General features: G+C 56.8%; 1 protein-coding gene across 1 annotated transcript in view; it reads left to right on the top strand.

Annotated features, from left to right (window-relative positions):
• Nucleotides 1–5,619, top strand: part of Gpr107 (G protein-coupled receptor 107) — a 75,987-nt gene extending 70,368 nt beyond the window's left edge. Inside the window, exon 18 of the mRNA XM_005321081.5 lies at nt 1,038–5,619. Within this exon, the coding sequence (XP_005321138.2) occupies nt 1,038–1,134 (97 nt within the window). The 3' untranslated portion in view covers nt 1,135–5,619. The remainder of the gene's footprint in view (nt 1–1,037) is intronic.
• Nucleotides 5,620–16,410: the final 10,791 nt, after the last annotated feature.

The following is a 16,410-nucleotide window of genomic DNA, read 5'->3' on the forward strand; positions in this document are numbered from 1 at the left end:
GGCTTTCCATATCCATGAAAGGGTCCAGAAGGGTAACTCTGGGTGTGTCCCATATAGGGCCACTGTGTCACTATTAATATTATATATTAATATAATATTAATAATAATAATATTAGGATTAGGTAGTTGGTAGGGGGTAGGTTGGTCCTTGGAGGGTCTGTCAAGTTGATGGAGTTGATTTTACTGATCAGGAAAGGGGCAGGGCTGGGCCAGGTGGTTTTTGGCACTTGGTGTCTCTCTTGGTGTCCCCTGATTGTAGCGCCACTCAGCTCCTTGGTGGATATGGAGCACTCAACCTGGGCCCTTGCCACCCGGAAGGCAGGCGTCGTCTCCTCACAGGCGCCCTTTCTCCAGAGGTGGTGCCGTCCTTACTGATAGGAGGGGCTGGCTGGCTGGGCTCTTCGCTTCTGTGTTTAATTCTTGTTCAGTGAGCAGCTCCGGGGCACCTCCTTAGTGCTAGGCACCAGCAGGCAGAAGAGGTGCCCCGGGGGCGCACGCAGGGTGAAGCAGGCCACGTGCTGAGCACAGCTGACCTCTGCCTGCTGAGACGGAGCCTGAGTCTGCTGAGAGAGCTTCACCGTCTCCAATGGGCAAAGAGCCTTTGAGCCCAGAAGTTTCCTCCTAATCTGTGATTCTGTCCATCACTGAGAAGTGACCCAGCATGGCTGGTCATTACAATCCGCACAGCTGGCGAGCTTCCCTTTCCAAGTGTTAATTATGACAGATATTGGTCTCCTAACCGTGATTGTCATCTGTGCACAGTAAAAGCTGTGGAGGCTGCAGCAATGAAGAGCAGCGATGATGGTTGTGATAATGACAGCTGATATTTATTGATAAGGAGAATTTTTTTCTCATGACTGTTCTGAAAAGTGAGAATTATTTGCTGCACTTCAGCTCAAGTGACCGTACAGTTCACAGGGAGGGCAGGAGGCCTCCAGTTCTGTCCAGTCCTGAGCCCCAGCCATGTGCTAGGTGGTGGGTGCTTCATGATCGCCTGCAAGAGGGCCCTCATTGTTTCTGTTCTCTCCCTTTCTCAGAGTGACGACATCAGGGGTGATGGAAAACATGAAGAAAGTCAAGAAGGTGACCAACGGCGCTGCAGAGCCCCCGGGTGACTGGGAAGGCACCGCGTGAGCGCCGACCCGGAGGATGGCGCTGTCAGAGAACACTGCAGCTTACCCCGTAGTCCTCTTGGTGAGCAAGAGCAGTTCCGACAGTCCACCGCCGGCCTCCGACAGCGACACTGCAGAGCTTGGGGCAGGGTGAAGTGCCATGGACACCTACTTTGTACTCTTTGAGGGAAACTGGATCTGTAGCTGGTGCCAGGCACCTGGGACTGTCCTCAGGGGAAAGGGAGGTCGGAGTGAGGAGGAGGAGGAGAGGAGCCTGCCTGTCACTGAAACATTCCTAATGGGCCCATAGGCCCACACAGTGGTGGCCCTGAGCGCTGCAGTGGCCGGCCTCGGCGGCTGTCTGCTGCTCTGGGGAATGGCCACAGGTCTCTAAGGACATCCAAAAGGGACTGGGAGGGTGTCCTTACATCTTTGGGAGGTGAAAATGCATCGGAACCGTCCTAGGAGGTGAGGCCAAGCTCCACTGGTGCCCAGCAGCTGCCCAGGTCCCAGCCCGAGTGGCGCCCTGACCTCTGCTCCAGACCCTGGCAGTGACCGGCACTGAGGGCACAGGAAGCCTGTTGCCTATGTGCCATCCTGTCACTGTCAGGGTCCCAGCCCCAGGACACAACCCCACTGGAGGGACATGGGCTTCCTGAGGGCGGGATGGAACTGTCTTTAAGCGCAGAAGCATCCCCGGGTCTCCCTGGGGCCCCTCCTGAGCAGAGCAACAGCCCTCCTGTCTTCTTCCCCTCTTGAGGCTTTACTTTTCTTTTATTTTTAAAATGTGATCAGAATTTAGAAGAAAACAGGGACAAATTTTCCTTAAGAACAGCTGGGGCAGAAATTGGGCATTTCAGCGAGTGCCTCATGGCACGTGGGGCTTCCATGTGGTTCAGCACGTCACCCCGGGCTCCAGGAGCCTTGGTGGAGGCAGCGCATCAGCTGACCAGCTGCGGGTGGCAGGGTCCCTCCCTACCCAGGGAGTCCCTCCAAGATGCAGGGTGTGGGAGGAGCCCTGGTGGCTCTCGGGAGGAGTAGAGTGACTGGAGAGGAGTCCTTCAAATGGTGGGACACACTCAGGCGGTCCCTTGTGATGGAGGGCTTCACAGTGACCAAATACACCCCATCAGGAAAGCTTTGTGATGCTTGGTGGCCTAGCTAGGTAGGGTCACTTCCAGAAGCTCCAGCCAGACCCTGCCTCGGCTTGTGGGAGAGCTGCCTGCAAGGGACAGGTCTTCCTGGCTCGGAAGGGCCAGTCAGGAACCATGGGGCCTGTGGCTCCCTCACTGTGTTAGTTTTGGGAGCCTGAAAAGTGCTCAGAAAATGGTGATTCTCTGTCCCTGCCACTTGGGCTCCGGGAAGCAGCGTCCTTCCTGCGCACTTTCCTTAGCCGTCCACACCCTCCCGCCCTCTGGCTGTTGCTGAGGAGGCACGGGCCTCTGCCCAGCCGTGGCGCTGCTCCCTCAGGCAGGTGTGTGTCTAGGGGAGTGTGAGCATCTTCCTGTCCTCAAGAGAAGGAAAAACAGGCCTTGAGGATTTACTTGGAGACTTTTCCTTTTTCCTTTTTCTCCCCAAGTTAATTGGGGCTGTGGGCCGGGAGCAGAGTTGGAGGGAGGAAGGGAGTAGTTCAACACTTGGTTTTCCTGTGCCTAAACATGATACCAGGGCTGCAGGCATGTGTCTCCTTCTTTGACTGCTGAAACTCCCGTCTGCACCTCCCCCAGCAGCAGATATGGACGAGGCCCAGCCGCCTTTGCAGGAACAGAAAGTGTGGCAAGACCTCTCCGCCAGGAGGTTCTGGTGCTGCTGTCCTCTGGCTTTTTAAGGCCAGGAAGCAAGTGGGGTGGCAAAGGGAAGGCTGGTGGACCTGAGTCTCCGTCAGACTGAGCAGCTGCAGTCTGGCAGGCTGACCCTCCTGGAGCAAACCTGTGCACATGACACCAGGTGGATCCCAGGTGCAGGTGGCCATGGGTGGTTTCCTGCCCGTGTTCTGAATAGCCACCAAAGGCTTGAAGTCAGGCTGGCGATGAAGAACCAACCCCCAGCCCAGGACTGGCAAAGCAGGCTCGGCCCAGACCAGAAACACCATTGACGCTCTCCATCTCAGTCTGTAATTCACTCTCTCTTTCTCCACCACTTAATAGCAGGCCCCAGGGTCCATCTCTGCCCTTGAACAAAGAGGACTGATCAGGATCCAAAGCTGGGGAGTTGCCCCCACTGACAAGCCACCTCCTGCAGCCTGACCTTCCTGGCCCACCAGGCTCACTGTAGTGTTTGCACAGGAAGCCCTTGCAGTATTCAGGCACTGGGCAGAGAAGATGGGGTGCCCGAGGCAGAGCCGTAGGTATTTATAGCTCTGCCTGACGCTCCCCCGCCCTGCTTCTGCCTACGCAAAATGTCCGTGATTCCTCCGAGAATCTGCTGTGGGCTAGAAGTGCTGCTGGCTGTGAAATCTAATAAAGTGTGTATTTTGCTAGAAATTTATTTCTTAGACAACAAGAACAATCATTGATCTCTTAATCCTGGCCAAGGATCCGATCATCCTATTTCTTGATCCCTCGGTGCTTTAAAATTTGAGTGGCACTGCATTTGGTGATATTCAGCATGACTCTGGCAAATTGGCAGCTCACTCTCCTGTAATGAGCAGTTTGCTCCAGTCTGAAAGATGCTTTATCAGACCCATGGCCTGAGTTGGTGGTTTTTCTTTGTCCTTTTTTCTCCAAGAACCCACTTTAGAGTAAAACCACCTAGATTCTTTCTCCCTACCACATGTCCAGCCAGCCAAGGCAACGCGGCCTCTGTGCCCCCACACACACACACATACACCCAGACTGCTGTGGCGAGATCACCGCTCCGCACCATGATCTCATCAGGATCTCTGCTCCACAGCCTCCCTCCTCCTCGCCCCTCTGCTGTGCCTGCTGGCTCCCCGCGGGCGGGCGCGCTGGGAGGACTGCGAGGGCCTTGGTGCATTGCAGCATTTTCTCCAAGCTGCTCTGTGCAGAGTGTGTTTCCCAAGCTAAGGAGAATTTTATGGAGGTTACACTGTTCGTCATAGCCTGGACCATGTGTGACTCTTCCCCACGAGCCCATCCCTGCAGGCAGTGTGGAAGATGACTGTTGAGCTGGGTGCTGAGGCCACGCCTGTAATCCCAGCAGCTCGGGAGGCTGAGGCAGGAGGCAGCCTCAGCAACTTAGGCCTTCAGCAATTCAGTGAGAACCTGCCTCAAATTAAAAAAAAAAAAGAAGAAGGGCTGGGAATGTGGTTCAGTAAGAAAGCCCCCCTGGGTTCAGTCCCCAGTCAAAAGATGACCGACCCTTGCAAATGGCTGTCTGGCCATCTCCCCCACCCTGAAGCTCTTTGTTCAAGGGAGGCTTTTAGAGCCTTGGAGAACCTGGTGAGGTCTCAGGCCCAGCTCCATCCACCCAGGAGAGCTGCCAGTGAGTCACACGGCCAGCTGCCCAGCGGCTGCTCTAGCCCTGCTCCTGAGCCCCACACCTCGCCCAGCTTGCCCCCGTCCCCGTCTCACAGAGGTCAGTGTGACACCAGGCTCAGCTGCTTTTCTTGTCCTTTTAGGATTCAGGACTTTGACTTATAGCTCTCAATTTACCAACAAGACATTTGTTTAGAACATACTAACTGTTCTGAAAGATTTGCTCTTTACTCTGGTTTTCCCTGGGGTGTTCTGGCAGGGAGTCCTGAAGACAGCCACCTGAGTCAACGCTGACACTTGTCACCACCTGGAACGTGGTTATTGGTTGGCAAACTGCCCTGGCTCCATTCCCCTGGGGCCACTTCTGTGGCCTGGTGATGCATGTGTGCTTGAGAAGTAGATCCTGCTTTTAGATGGCTCACTGCCCAGGGAAGGATGGGTACACCCCCTGAGGTCCTGTGTGAAGAATACTCTAGGAGGGGACAAGCCAGGGAGCAAGGATGTGATTGCATTGCGTGGGTGACCAGGTGGGGTCCTGACAGGACAGAGTTTGGATGATCCAGGAAAGGAGGGAGAGACGGGGAGGTACCTTGGGGCCTGTTGAGGCTGCGGGGTGGGCCTGCTGAGCAGCAAGGGCACTGCTGCTCTCACAGGTCGGAAATCCTCTCCACAGAGGGTCTCGGCCCCTTAAGGAGCTTCTGCAGCTCGTGCATGGCGTTCGCCTGGTCACATGACCTCAAAAAAGCTGGGCACAGTGGCCAACATGCTAGCACAAACTGTTAATCCAGAACCAAGTTTCATTTGATGAAGGGCTTGCGGGTCTGTAAACGCTATGTGCTTTCTGGATCAGTGGGTGGAGGAGTTTTCTGGACTTTCTAGCACTAATGTCAATGAAGAGCGTCCATGTGCGCTTGTTGCAGGGATGGGCTGGGGTGGGATGAGGTCAGGCGATTGTGGAGGACATCTCTCGCTGTGATGCAACCATGTCCAATAAAGATCCTATGCCGGAAGTGGGTGTTTGTACCTGAGGGAGCCTGGCTCCTGGATGCCCTCTCTCCACCTCCCTCGAATCACTTTTCTTTGTGATTTTGTTCATCAGAGTAGCAGCTGCCTCCCACCTGCCCCGCCTGCTCGGAGAGCTCTCAGACCAGACTCAGCCTGGGTCCTGCCCGCGTGGGGTCCTGGTGCCTTCTGAATTGGGACTGGGCACTGCTGCCACTTGTGGGGAGGTGGCAGTGGAGACTCGAGGCAACGCAGGCTGAACTGTGCCTCCTCCTGGCACCAGTCACCAAAGAGCTCTGCCAGTTGTCCCCCATCAGGATCAGGAAGCCCGAGACTTTAGAGGGAGCATTTGTGAAAGCCATTCAGTCCCAACGCCTTATCTCCCCAGGAGAAGACGTTTTAAATTGAGGGATTGTTTTTCACGCAGTAAAATTCATTTTTAAAGGAACAGTTTGAGTTGACAACTGTGTGCAGCAGCCCAGCCTCTCTGGAACATTCACACCAGTCCGTGAGGTTCCCAGGCGCCCTCCAGCCAGAGTCACCGTGCCTGCTCCAATGCTTGCACCCCGGTGAGCGTGCCTGTCTCGAGCTTCCCGGCAGAGAGTCGCAAGCGCAGCCTCCTTGGTTCTGGCTTCTTTCGCGAAGCATATTGATTTTGTGATTCATCCATCCGAAGCTCTGCCTAGAAAACTACAGAATCCAGAGCCTGAAGAAGGTTCTGCTGCCACCCGCCACCCCCCAGCCAACAGGTGTCAGATCATGCTGAGAACCTGGGCCTCATAGGACTGGAGAGTGTCCAGTGCCTGGCGGTCAGGCCTGGGACAGGGCTATTGGCTGCAGCTGCTGTATTTGTGGCAGTGTTAGGACGTTCCTGAGTTCACCCTACCTTAGAAATCCAGATGGAAAGGACCTCAGGGTGCGTGTCAGTTGGCCAGCACACTACCAAGAGTGGCCTCTCAGCCACAGCTCCTGCCCCTGACCCCCAGTGGCCTTGGATTCCCAAAGGTGTCTGAACAGAAGCCTGAGGAGCAGGCTGGATGTCAGATCCCGGGGTTCTCCAACCTCAGCAAGCATGTGGACCCCAGGTTCTGGCTCCAGGCTCCTGGGAGGAGTCTGCATTGCTAACCTGCTCCTGGCAGTGCTGACAAGGGCCACACTTGGACAGCATTACTCACTGGGTCCCTCAAATCCAGCATCCCTCCTCAGCTGGCCCAGGGTTAACATGCGCCTGAAAGCACTCGCCTCACCTGGAGCTCCCACTGACCCCAGCAGCAGCTCCACCTGCCTGGGGGGTTGCAGGTGGCTGGGTGGGGGGTGGCAGTGGGGAGCTTGGCAGGGCCTGACTGTCCACTCCCCAGGCCAGCCTAAGTGACAGCCCTTGCTCTGCCCCCTGCCACCTGGAGTTCCCAGCTGGACATGCTGCCCTGCAGGCGGCCTGAAAGCCAACTTGGAGCCACAGGGCCCAGTGCCTCCCCTGGGCTCCGTGTTGGAGGACTCGCCCTGTGCGTCTGACCAGAGCTTCGTTCTTGCTCATGTCCTGGGCAGAGCCACCTGGCACAGAGAACACTCATCTAATGAGCACCCTACGTGCCTGTCCCTCGGGCTGGACCTCCTCCAACAGGACCCCTCTGAGGTGGGTGGCCCCTCAGAACATCGCCCTGCCCCCTCGGGTCTGCTGAGCTGTCCGTCACACGGCCATCGACGGTGCAGACACACCAGCCAGGGTTGTGGAGGGAGGAGAGGAGACAGACTCCCTGATGTTGTCCTCTCCCCTGTGTCCTGTGTCCTTCCCAGCAATGTGGATCCCCTTCTCCAACACCAGGGGTGGTCTTAGCGCTGTTGTGAGTCCCCTGGGCTTATTCAGCTGCCCTCTGAGCTGTTTAAAGGCACATTAACGTTCAAACCCTCTCCAGTCCTGGTAAATAGGATCCGGGCCAAACACCAGGCCCTGCCCTTGATGGGCCCTTTCCCCACCCCCACCCCAGTCCTGCGAGTCCAGTCCACCCACTTCTCTCTCCCCACTGCTACTGACCAAGCCAGCAGGTGGCCTGACCCCAGTCTTGCCCTTCTAGCCTGTTGGCCAGGGTGACTTCAAAAATGCCTGCCCACTGCATTAGGCAAAGATTTACAAATGAGCAGGAGGACGGCAGGCACTGCAGACGTGGAGTGCATTTCCATACACTCGGCAATGGACAGTCGGAATGAAGCTAGAAGGGCCGGGGCTTGGTCGAGGCCCAGTGGTGGAGCGCTTGCCTAGCGCCCGTGGTGAGGCTCTAGGTTTGACCCTCAGCACCGCATAAAGGAAGTGAGTGAAGGTACTGTCCACCTTCAACCAAAAGAATTAAGAAGGAAAACTAGAAAGGGCTGGATGGGGCTGGGGTAGAGTGCCCCAGGGGCAGGGGTGGGTTCAACAGAAGAGCAGAACTTGAACCCTGAGAACTGTCCACACATTGGGAAAAAGAAGGCCTAAGTAAATGAAATGACGTTCCCTATATGTGGGTCAGAGGATACGGGGTTCAGATGAGGTGTTCCCCAAGTTGATCTACCAAGTCAGCGCAGTCTTCACTGAGCTCATGTCTGGCTTCTTTGCACAGATTCGCAAGCTGATCCTCAAATTGAACTGTAAGTCGGGGAATCCAGAGTGACCTACACACTGTTGAAAAGTAATAAAGGTGGCCTATAATCCCAGCAGCTTGGGAGGCTGAGGCAGGAGGATCGCGAGTTCAAAGCCAGCCTCAGCAACAGTGGGGCGCTAAGCAATTCAATGATATTCTGTTTCACAATAGGCTGGGGATGTGGCTCAGTGGTCAAGTGCCCCTGAGTTAATCCCCAGCACCACCCCAAATAGTAACAAAGGTGACCAACTCCTCAATTTTAAAATTTACCACAAAGCTAACGAAATCAAGAAAAGCCAAGTGCTGTGTTGCACATCTTCACCCCAGCAACTCCGGAGGCAGAGGCAGGAGGATTGCCAGTTCAAGGCCAGCCTCAGCAACCTAGTGAGAACCTATCTCAAAAATAAGCGTTGGGGATGTGACTCAGTGGTAAAGCGCACTGGGCTCACTCCCCAGGAAGGAAGGGTACCGGCATAAGTTTAGACATAGGTCAATTTAAGGGTCAAATGATCTCTTAGAAGAAAACTGGTAAGGGGCTGGGATGTGGCTCAGTGACCGAGCCTTTACCTCACACATACCAGGCCCTGGGTTCGATCCTCAGCACCACTTAAAAATAGATAAATAAAACAAAGGCATTGTGTCAACTACAACTAAAAAAAGAATTAAAAAAAAAAAAGAAGAAAACAGGTAAGTCTTCACATCTCTCTTAGACACCAAAGCACAAGCCACAAAAGACAACAACAAAAAAGACTGGACTTGGTCAAAATGAAGACATGTGCTGTGGAGGACATCAGCAAGAGTGGGCAGAGGGCCAGGTCAGTGGTGTCCTGTAGTCCCAGCCACCTTGGAGGCTGAGGCTGAGCCTGGGCGTTTGAGGCCAACTTGGACAACGGAGACCCCAGTTCCTAACTTTCTTTTAAAAAAGTGAAAAGACGGCTCAAGTATTTGCAAATAGTTTATGGTATGGAATGAGGGTCTCATTTCCACAATATGTAAAAACTCTTAGTATTCAATAGTAAAAAGGAACCCAATTTAAAATGTGCAGACGGTCTGGACAGGCCTGTGTTGGGCATGACCCCTCCAGGTGCGTCCTGGTGCAACGCGCGTGGGATCCCTTCCTTCTGAAGGCTGGGTCCTACTCGGGTGCGTCATGGACCACATTTCATTCCCTAGTTATCTGGCGATGGTCATTTCGCTGCTGCTATGAGCACCCGGGTACAAGTGTCTGTTGGGTCCCCGCTGACCCCTCTTGTGTGTGCCCACCCGGGGGCGGCACTGCTGGTGGCGTGATTTCCTCGGCAGCACCCCCTCCATTCCCACCAACAAGGCATCTAAGTTCCAGCTCCACCTCCGGCCAACACTGGCTGGTTGTAGAATTCGTTTTAATTTGTTTTAGTGACAGCCTTCCAGATGAGTATAAAGTGGTATCTCTTTGTGACTTGTGGTCTTTTTGTTTTTGTTTTTTTTTAGAACAAAATGTGAATATTTCTATTGGAACCCCTGACACAGAAGGTACTGGGCTGCGGATGGATCCTATGAATGGCAGATAATAAACAGGGATTTTATTTGACATAAACAAAAACGCTTACACAGCTTTCACTTGGAAACAAACTCTTGCTTGACTATATTACTGAGCAAAGACAGAGCTGAAGCAAACGCCTTTCTTGTTTGCCACATATTTATGTATTTGGAGACAGGAAGACACTACTTGGTTTTATTTTTTGTTTGTTTGTTTGTTTTGGTACCAGGGATTGAACCCAGGGGGTGTTTAACCAGTGAACCACATCCCTAGCCCCTTTTATTTTATTTTTTTAATTTTGAGACAGGGTCTCACTAAGTTTCTTAGAGCCTCACTAAGTTGCTGAGGCTGGCCTCAAACTTGTAATCCTCCTGCCTCAGCCTCCCGAGCCACTGGCATTACAGGCATATGCCACTGTGCCCAGCTTGAAATATAAATTTTGAATGGGTATATGAATTGTATCTTGCTGAAAGTGTCCAAATAAATAAGACACACCATGACCTGAGCTCAGAGGTGGCTGTGGGAACACAGCCCAGCCCTGGGAGGGGAGCTCAAGGAGACCGTGAGGAAGCCCGTCTATCCCAGGGTATGGGATGCAGTGACTTGAGGGGACAGGTGGGGGGAGGTGTTCAGGCAGGGAACAGCGGGTGCTAAGGCCACTGGAGAGTACCAGGGGACAGCCCTTGGCCTCTGCTCTGGCCTTAACCCCTTCTCTCTTCCACACTGGACCTTGGATTGCTTAGGCTTGTTCTTTGGGTGGGACTGACCCGCTGCTTGCTCCGGGTTTTGACCTCCAGTGACTTAAGATGATCACACAACCCTGTCTCCGCACCCTTCTAACTGACGGATGGAAGAATAGACCATGACCCCGTCCAGGCCACTCGGAGCCAGTGAGACCTAAGCCTGGATCCCACTTGGCAGGGTGCAGGACGGGGAGGAGATGAGTCACCTTCTGCAAGCTGTGACCCGAAGGTGGGGAATCCTGCCGCAGGGCCTTCCTGAGAGTGGCCTCGACACCGAGAAGATAGCCAGAAAGGGACAGGACACTGTGACACCTCAGCCTTGCAGGCCCTGGATCAAGCCTTGCCTGAGGCAGATGCTGCTGGACTCCAATTCCCTATGCTTGAGCCGCTGGGGCCAGGTTTTCTGTTACTGTCAAGTGCTTTTGCTTTTCCTTCAAGTGCTGCTGTGACTGAGGAAGGCAGGAGGCCCCAGGGAGCCCGGGCCCCCCATACCCCCCTCCATGGCACAGCAGACGTGTCCCATCCACAGCCCGCTCTGGGCTCCGGAAGCAGCAGATCTTCCAGCCCGGAGCCTGGGAAGGAGCGGATTTCGTTCCTGAGGGAAGCTGCTTGCCCTAGTGGACTTGCCGGTCCTCTGCCGCCTGGCTGGGGAGTTCCTGTCTCTACCTTGACGCTGTCCCGGCCACATAAACCCATCAGGTGGCCGCATTGGTTTTTAATCATGTTTTCCTCTCGTGATGAGTCTCTGGGCCTGAGGGACACTCTTAGCACCACACACGCAGAGCTGCCTGTGCAGGGGCCACTCAGGCAGGAATGTTAACAAGCCTGTCCCCCCCCCCCCGGGGCCTGCGAAGCCCTGTCCAGCAGCAGGCAGTGCAGCCTGAGGCCACAGCCCCACGGGCCACCAGCGGACTGTCCGGGGCAGGTTGCTGTTAAGTTGCTCACTGGCCACTGCCCGGACTGGGGTGAGGACCTCACACACCCGGCTCTCGGGGTGGTTAGTCCGTTCTGTCCCCTGAAGGCGCCCACAGGTGCTCTGTCCCCCAGGGGCTGCTGTGTGACCTAGCCCCAGTGGAAGTGGACTTCACGGCGCTGGGGAAGGGGCCCAAGGCAGGCGTGGCAGGTTCTGCACCGCTGAGGACAGGGCCTCCTCCTCACCGTCTGGCTGGAGTGCCCAGGGCAGAGCTGGGCTTCCGGGACACTCACCCCACCCCAGGGCCCCTCCCCATGGCCAAAAGCCCCTCCTCGTACTGACCGCAGGGTTTCAGCACGTGAGGGGGCTTGCACACACTCGGTCCACCGCAGCAAGCTGCCCCCAAGCCCAACAGGCCTGAGGACCACAGAGCCACTAGGCTGCCAGGAGCTGGGGGGAGGCCGGCCTCTGTGAGCATGCCACAGCTGCCCCCACCCATTCCCCGCCCCTGGCTCGGCAGCCAGTTCTGGGCAACAATGGTTTGGTATTGCCAGTGACCATGGGTGTGGCTGGTGACCCCTGGGTGTGGCTGGTGACCACTGGATGTGGCTGGTGACCCCTGGGTGTGGCTGGTGGCCACTGGGTCCTGCTGGTGACCATGGGTGTTGCTGGTGACCACTGGGTCCTGCTGATGACCATGGGTGTGGCTGGTGACCCCTGGGTGTGGCTGGTGACCACTGGGTCCTGCTGATGACCATGGGTGTGGCTGGTGACCACTGGGTCCTGCTGGTGTTTCTGAGCGAGGAAGCACGGGGTGGGGTGGGGGCTGCGCTCCACTCTCCCTCCTTCCCTCCCTCCCTCCCTCACTGTGTCTAAGGGGTGGGGGTGCCTTTCAGATGCCATTCACGTGCAGAAGTAGCCGCAGGCGGGTGAGGGCTGCTGCAGGCTCCCCCTGCCTGAGTCTGTGAGGATTCCCGGGTCCCAGCAGCGCGGAGAGCTTCTGCTTTGTCCTAACTTAACACTCCACCTCTTCCTGGGCCCCGGCACCCATCGTCAGCGTGGGCTTCCGGGTCAGCACAGGTGGGACCGACCGTTAGCCCCAGCAGGACAGCAGCACGCTGAGGAGGGTTGGAACTCACCAAGATGCACTTGTGGTCGGACCCCTGAAGGGAGCGGTCGGTCTCCACCAGTGAATCCTCAGAATCTTGGCCAGTGAGGTCCCCAGGCCTCCCAGAGCTGCTTGGAGGAGGAGGCTGGAGGGGGCGCTCGCTCGCCCTGCAGCCAGCACAGCTGTCGTGTGGCAGCCCCAGGCTGGGGACTGCTGCCCACCTTGGTGCTGGAGTACCCTGAACTGGACAGAGCCACATGAACGTGGGCCTCAGCAGAGCCCTCCTGTCTGTGCCTGGATTCTGGGAATGTTTCCTACTCTGTAGGGAGCCCACTGGGGTGGGCGGGGACAGAGAAGCCTGGCTTGAATCCCCTGTGGACAGTCAGCTGTGTGACCTGGGTCCAAGTGCCTCAACCTCTCTGGGCCTTGCCACCTAATTCACAGGGGCCTGCAAAGGTTCAGGAAGCGGATCCAGGGGAAGCCCTTGACATACGGCCTGCAGTGATTGTCACTGCTGGACTCACTGTTTACCAAGATGACACAAGTTCCATTCTGAATGTAAGAGAAGCCGAAGGGCTTCAGAGAAAGCAGCGTCCTCCCTCTGTCCCGCTCCGGTGTCCTCTGCGCCCCAACATGCCGTCGTTACAGCACACGGCGTCTGGCTGCGAGGGATGTGCAGGCCTCCGCACAGACAGGGAAACCGAGGCCCACAGAAGCAGAGTCCAATCTGCACCAGGAGTTGGTGGCCGCTGACGGTGGCCTGCGTTATTGGACTCCATGTGTGGCTGCCCCAAGGAGAGACTGATGACCTGAATGTCGTGGCCAGACATTAAGGGGGGTGTGGAGTCAATGTCCCGCATTCAGCCTGGTCTGAGCTGCTCTGGGTGGGGCACTGAGCGGCCAGCAGGTCACACTGACCGCCCCCAGGGGCCCTGTTGGCTCAGGGGGAACTAGTGTTGGGAGACTGAGACCCAGGAGAGCTGGGCCAGGCCAGTGCCCACCTGTGGCTCTCCTGGATCTGCCCAGAGGAGTCCACTTCCAGTCCCTGGCTGGGGAGGAGGGACGGGCCCGTCCCAGGTGCTGCGTGCGGGATGGTGGATGGAGCGACGAGATCCCAGCCTGGTGGCCACAGTCGGACCTCCCTCCAGGTTTGGCTTTGTGAGTCCCCAGCAGCCTGGAAGGCGGGGGAGGCCGAGCACATGGGGCCAGCAGGACAGAGACCCAGAGCGAGGTCCGGGGGCTTGCCCCCCGCCACCCATGCCCATCCCAACCAAAGATCAGTCCCCATTCTTCAGGGAAGCACCCAATTTGCTTTAAGGGACACTCCCCCTTCCCAACCGGGAAGCCGTGGTGGCACCAGCTAGCCGACCCCTGCTCAACCCGTCTCTCCCAGGATTGAAGGGTGCAGAGGGCACGGGCTGCAGACTCTCCCTGGATCTTGGACTCCTGGCCCTGCCCCTCCTCCTCTGCCGTCCAGCTGCTGGGCTCTTCACAGTCCCTTAGAACCTGCCACCAGCTGCCTTTGATCCCTATTGCTGAGACCCTGGAGCCCTCGTGACTGGACCAGGGCACCCCGTGGCTGGCCTCACCTGCGGCGTCCCACGGGCTTTCAGGCCCTTCTGATAAATCCCCTTCCCTGCCTCCCCGGCTCAGGGTGCAGCGAGGACGTCCCCAGGCAGTGTCAGCGAGGCTGGGAATGGCAGGTGCTGAGGGTGCAGCTGGGCTTCTTTTCCACCCCTGCCCCGGGCAGGCCTGAGCTCGGCTCACTGCGGCCCCCGCGGGCACGCGGGAGGCTGGTGGGCAGCTTCTCTGAGGCCGTCCCTGCAGCCTGGGTGGCTGCTGGGGAAGGTGGACTGCACAGAGGGCATTTCTTCCCCAGACCCTGCGGACAGCAGCCACCTGCCAGGGCCGGGCCAGGGCCCCGCCGACTGATGGCTGTCCCAAGGCCTGAGAGTCATGAGCTCCCAGGGAGGGAGAGGTGAGAGTCGCTTCTCACATGCGGGGCCTTGCAGGGAGAGCAGGGGGCTTCTGTTCCACTTCCACTTCCCTCCCCCAGGGATCTGAGCGAAGGTCTTGGGGGCCTGGAACCCGGCTGGTGGCCTCTCTGAACCTCAGTTTCCTCAGTCTGTAAGTGGGCATGGCCGTGCCCTGGGACACCTACCACCTGCAGGGGTTTGTGGGCCTTGACTCAGGCTTCTCCTGCCACGGGTGGCTGAGCCAAGTGGACTTATGAATGTTGGAGAAACAGGGGGCCACGCCCATCTGGCCTGGGAACAAATGCCTCCTGCTCTGCCCTCCAAGTCTTTTTTCCTTTACCAAGAATAATTATGGCCAGGGGCACCATGTGCCTGTGATCTCAGCTACCCAGGAGGCTGAGGCAGGAGGATCACAAGTTCAGGCCCACCTGGGCAACTGAGTGAAACACTGTCTCTAAAACTACAAAGGGCTGGGGGAGGCTCAGGGGTAAAGCGGGTGCTTGGCCTTTGTGAGTCCCTGGGCCCAATTCCCAGCACATGCCCATGCACTAGTAAAGTGAAAAAAAAAAAACTTGACTTATTTGTCAAGAATAATAACAGCCAATCTTCACTGAACAGGGCTAAATATTCTAGATACATCACGGGTGCGTGCGTGCATGCGTGGTGTGCTAGGAATGGAACCCAGGGGTGCTCTAATTCGGAGCTTCACCCCCAGCCCTTTTCATTTTAATATTGAGGCAGGGTCTCCCTAAGTTGCTGAGGATAGCCTCCAATTTGCCATACTCCTGCCTCAGCCTCCTGAGTCACTGGATTACGCAGCTACATGTATCCTTTTATTCCCATAATGCCCCAGGTAAGAGGCAGTGTGTTTTATTTATTATCCCCACTTTCCAGATGAGGAAGCTGAGGCTTACGGCTTTAGGTAACTTGCCCAAGTCCACACAACAGGAAGTGGAGCCCAGTCCCAGGGCCTGTGCTCACCCCTGTTTTACCTTGCTTCTATCCACAGGAGGAAGCCACTGGCCACTTGCACAGGACACTAAAACACCAGGACTGGCCAGAGGGCACGGCAAGCATATGACCAAGATGGGCAGTGGGACATGAGGGACGGCCCTCTCCTGTCCTCCTTGAACCCTTGAATGGGAAGTACTTTCCCCCGGGGGGTGCGCAGCCTGCTACTCAGCTGCTACTGGGGGGAATCTGCAGTGTTCCTGGGGGACACGGAGGCCTGGGGCCCAGGTTGAGTCCCCCTCCCTGGTGACCAGGAGCTGCAGCATCATGGTCCCCAGCATTCTCCAGCTGGGCCTGGGCCTCCTAGATGGCCGTCCAGCCCTGACGTTGGAGCTGGACGAGGTGCTCCGGTGCTGCTCCGGGGAGCTGGGACCAAGCATTCCTGTAGACCTGGCCGCCCTCAGGTGGATTCCTAGAAGCAGAATTGCTGAGTCAGAGTCTGGACGGGCCAGAGTCAGCTGTGGCCGCAGCTCACTCTTGGGCTCCTTGGCAACGTTTGTTGTGAAGATTTTTTTTCTGTTTTTGCCAGTTGGTCTGCTTCTCTCTCTCTCTCTCTGTCTCTCTCTCTCTCTCCCCCTCCCTCCTTCTCTCTGTCCCTCCCTCCCTCTCTCCCCTCCCTCTCTCCCTCCTTCCTTCTCTCTCCCTCTCTCCCCTCCCTCTCTCTCTCCCTCCCTCCCTCTCTCCCCCCTCCCTCTCTCTCTCCCTCCCTCTTTCCCTCCTTCCTTCTCTCTCCCTCTCTCCCCCTCCCTCTCTCTCTCCCTCCCTCCCTCTCTCCCCCTCCCTCTCTCTCCCTCCCTCTCTCCCTCCCTCCTTCTCTCTCTCTCCCTCCCTCCCTCCCTCTCTCCCCCTCCCTCTCCCTCCCTCCCCCTCCCTCTCTCCCCCTCCCTCTCTCTCCCTCCCTCCTTCTCTCTCTCTCCCCCTCCCTCCCTCTCTCCCCCTCCCTCCCTCCCTCTCCCCCTCCCTCCTTCTCTCTC

This window comes from Ictidomys tridecemlineatus, chromosome 4 (assembly GCF_052094955.1).
Source record: "Ictidomys tridecemlineatus isolate mIctTri1 chromosome 4, mIctTri1.hap1, whole genome shotgun sequence".
In the NCBI taxonomy this organism is placed as follows: domain Eukaryota; kingdom Metazoa; phylum Chordata; class Mammalia; order Rodentia; family Sciuridae; genus Ictidomys; species Ictidomys tridecemlineatus.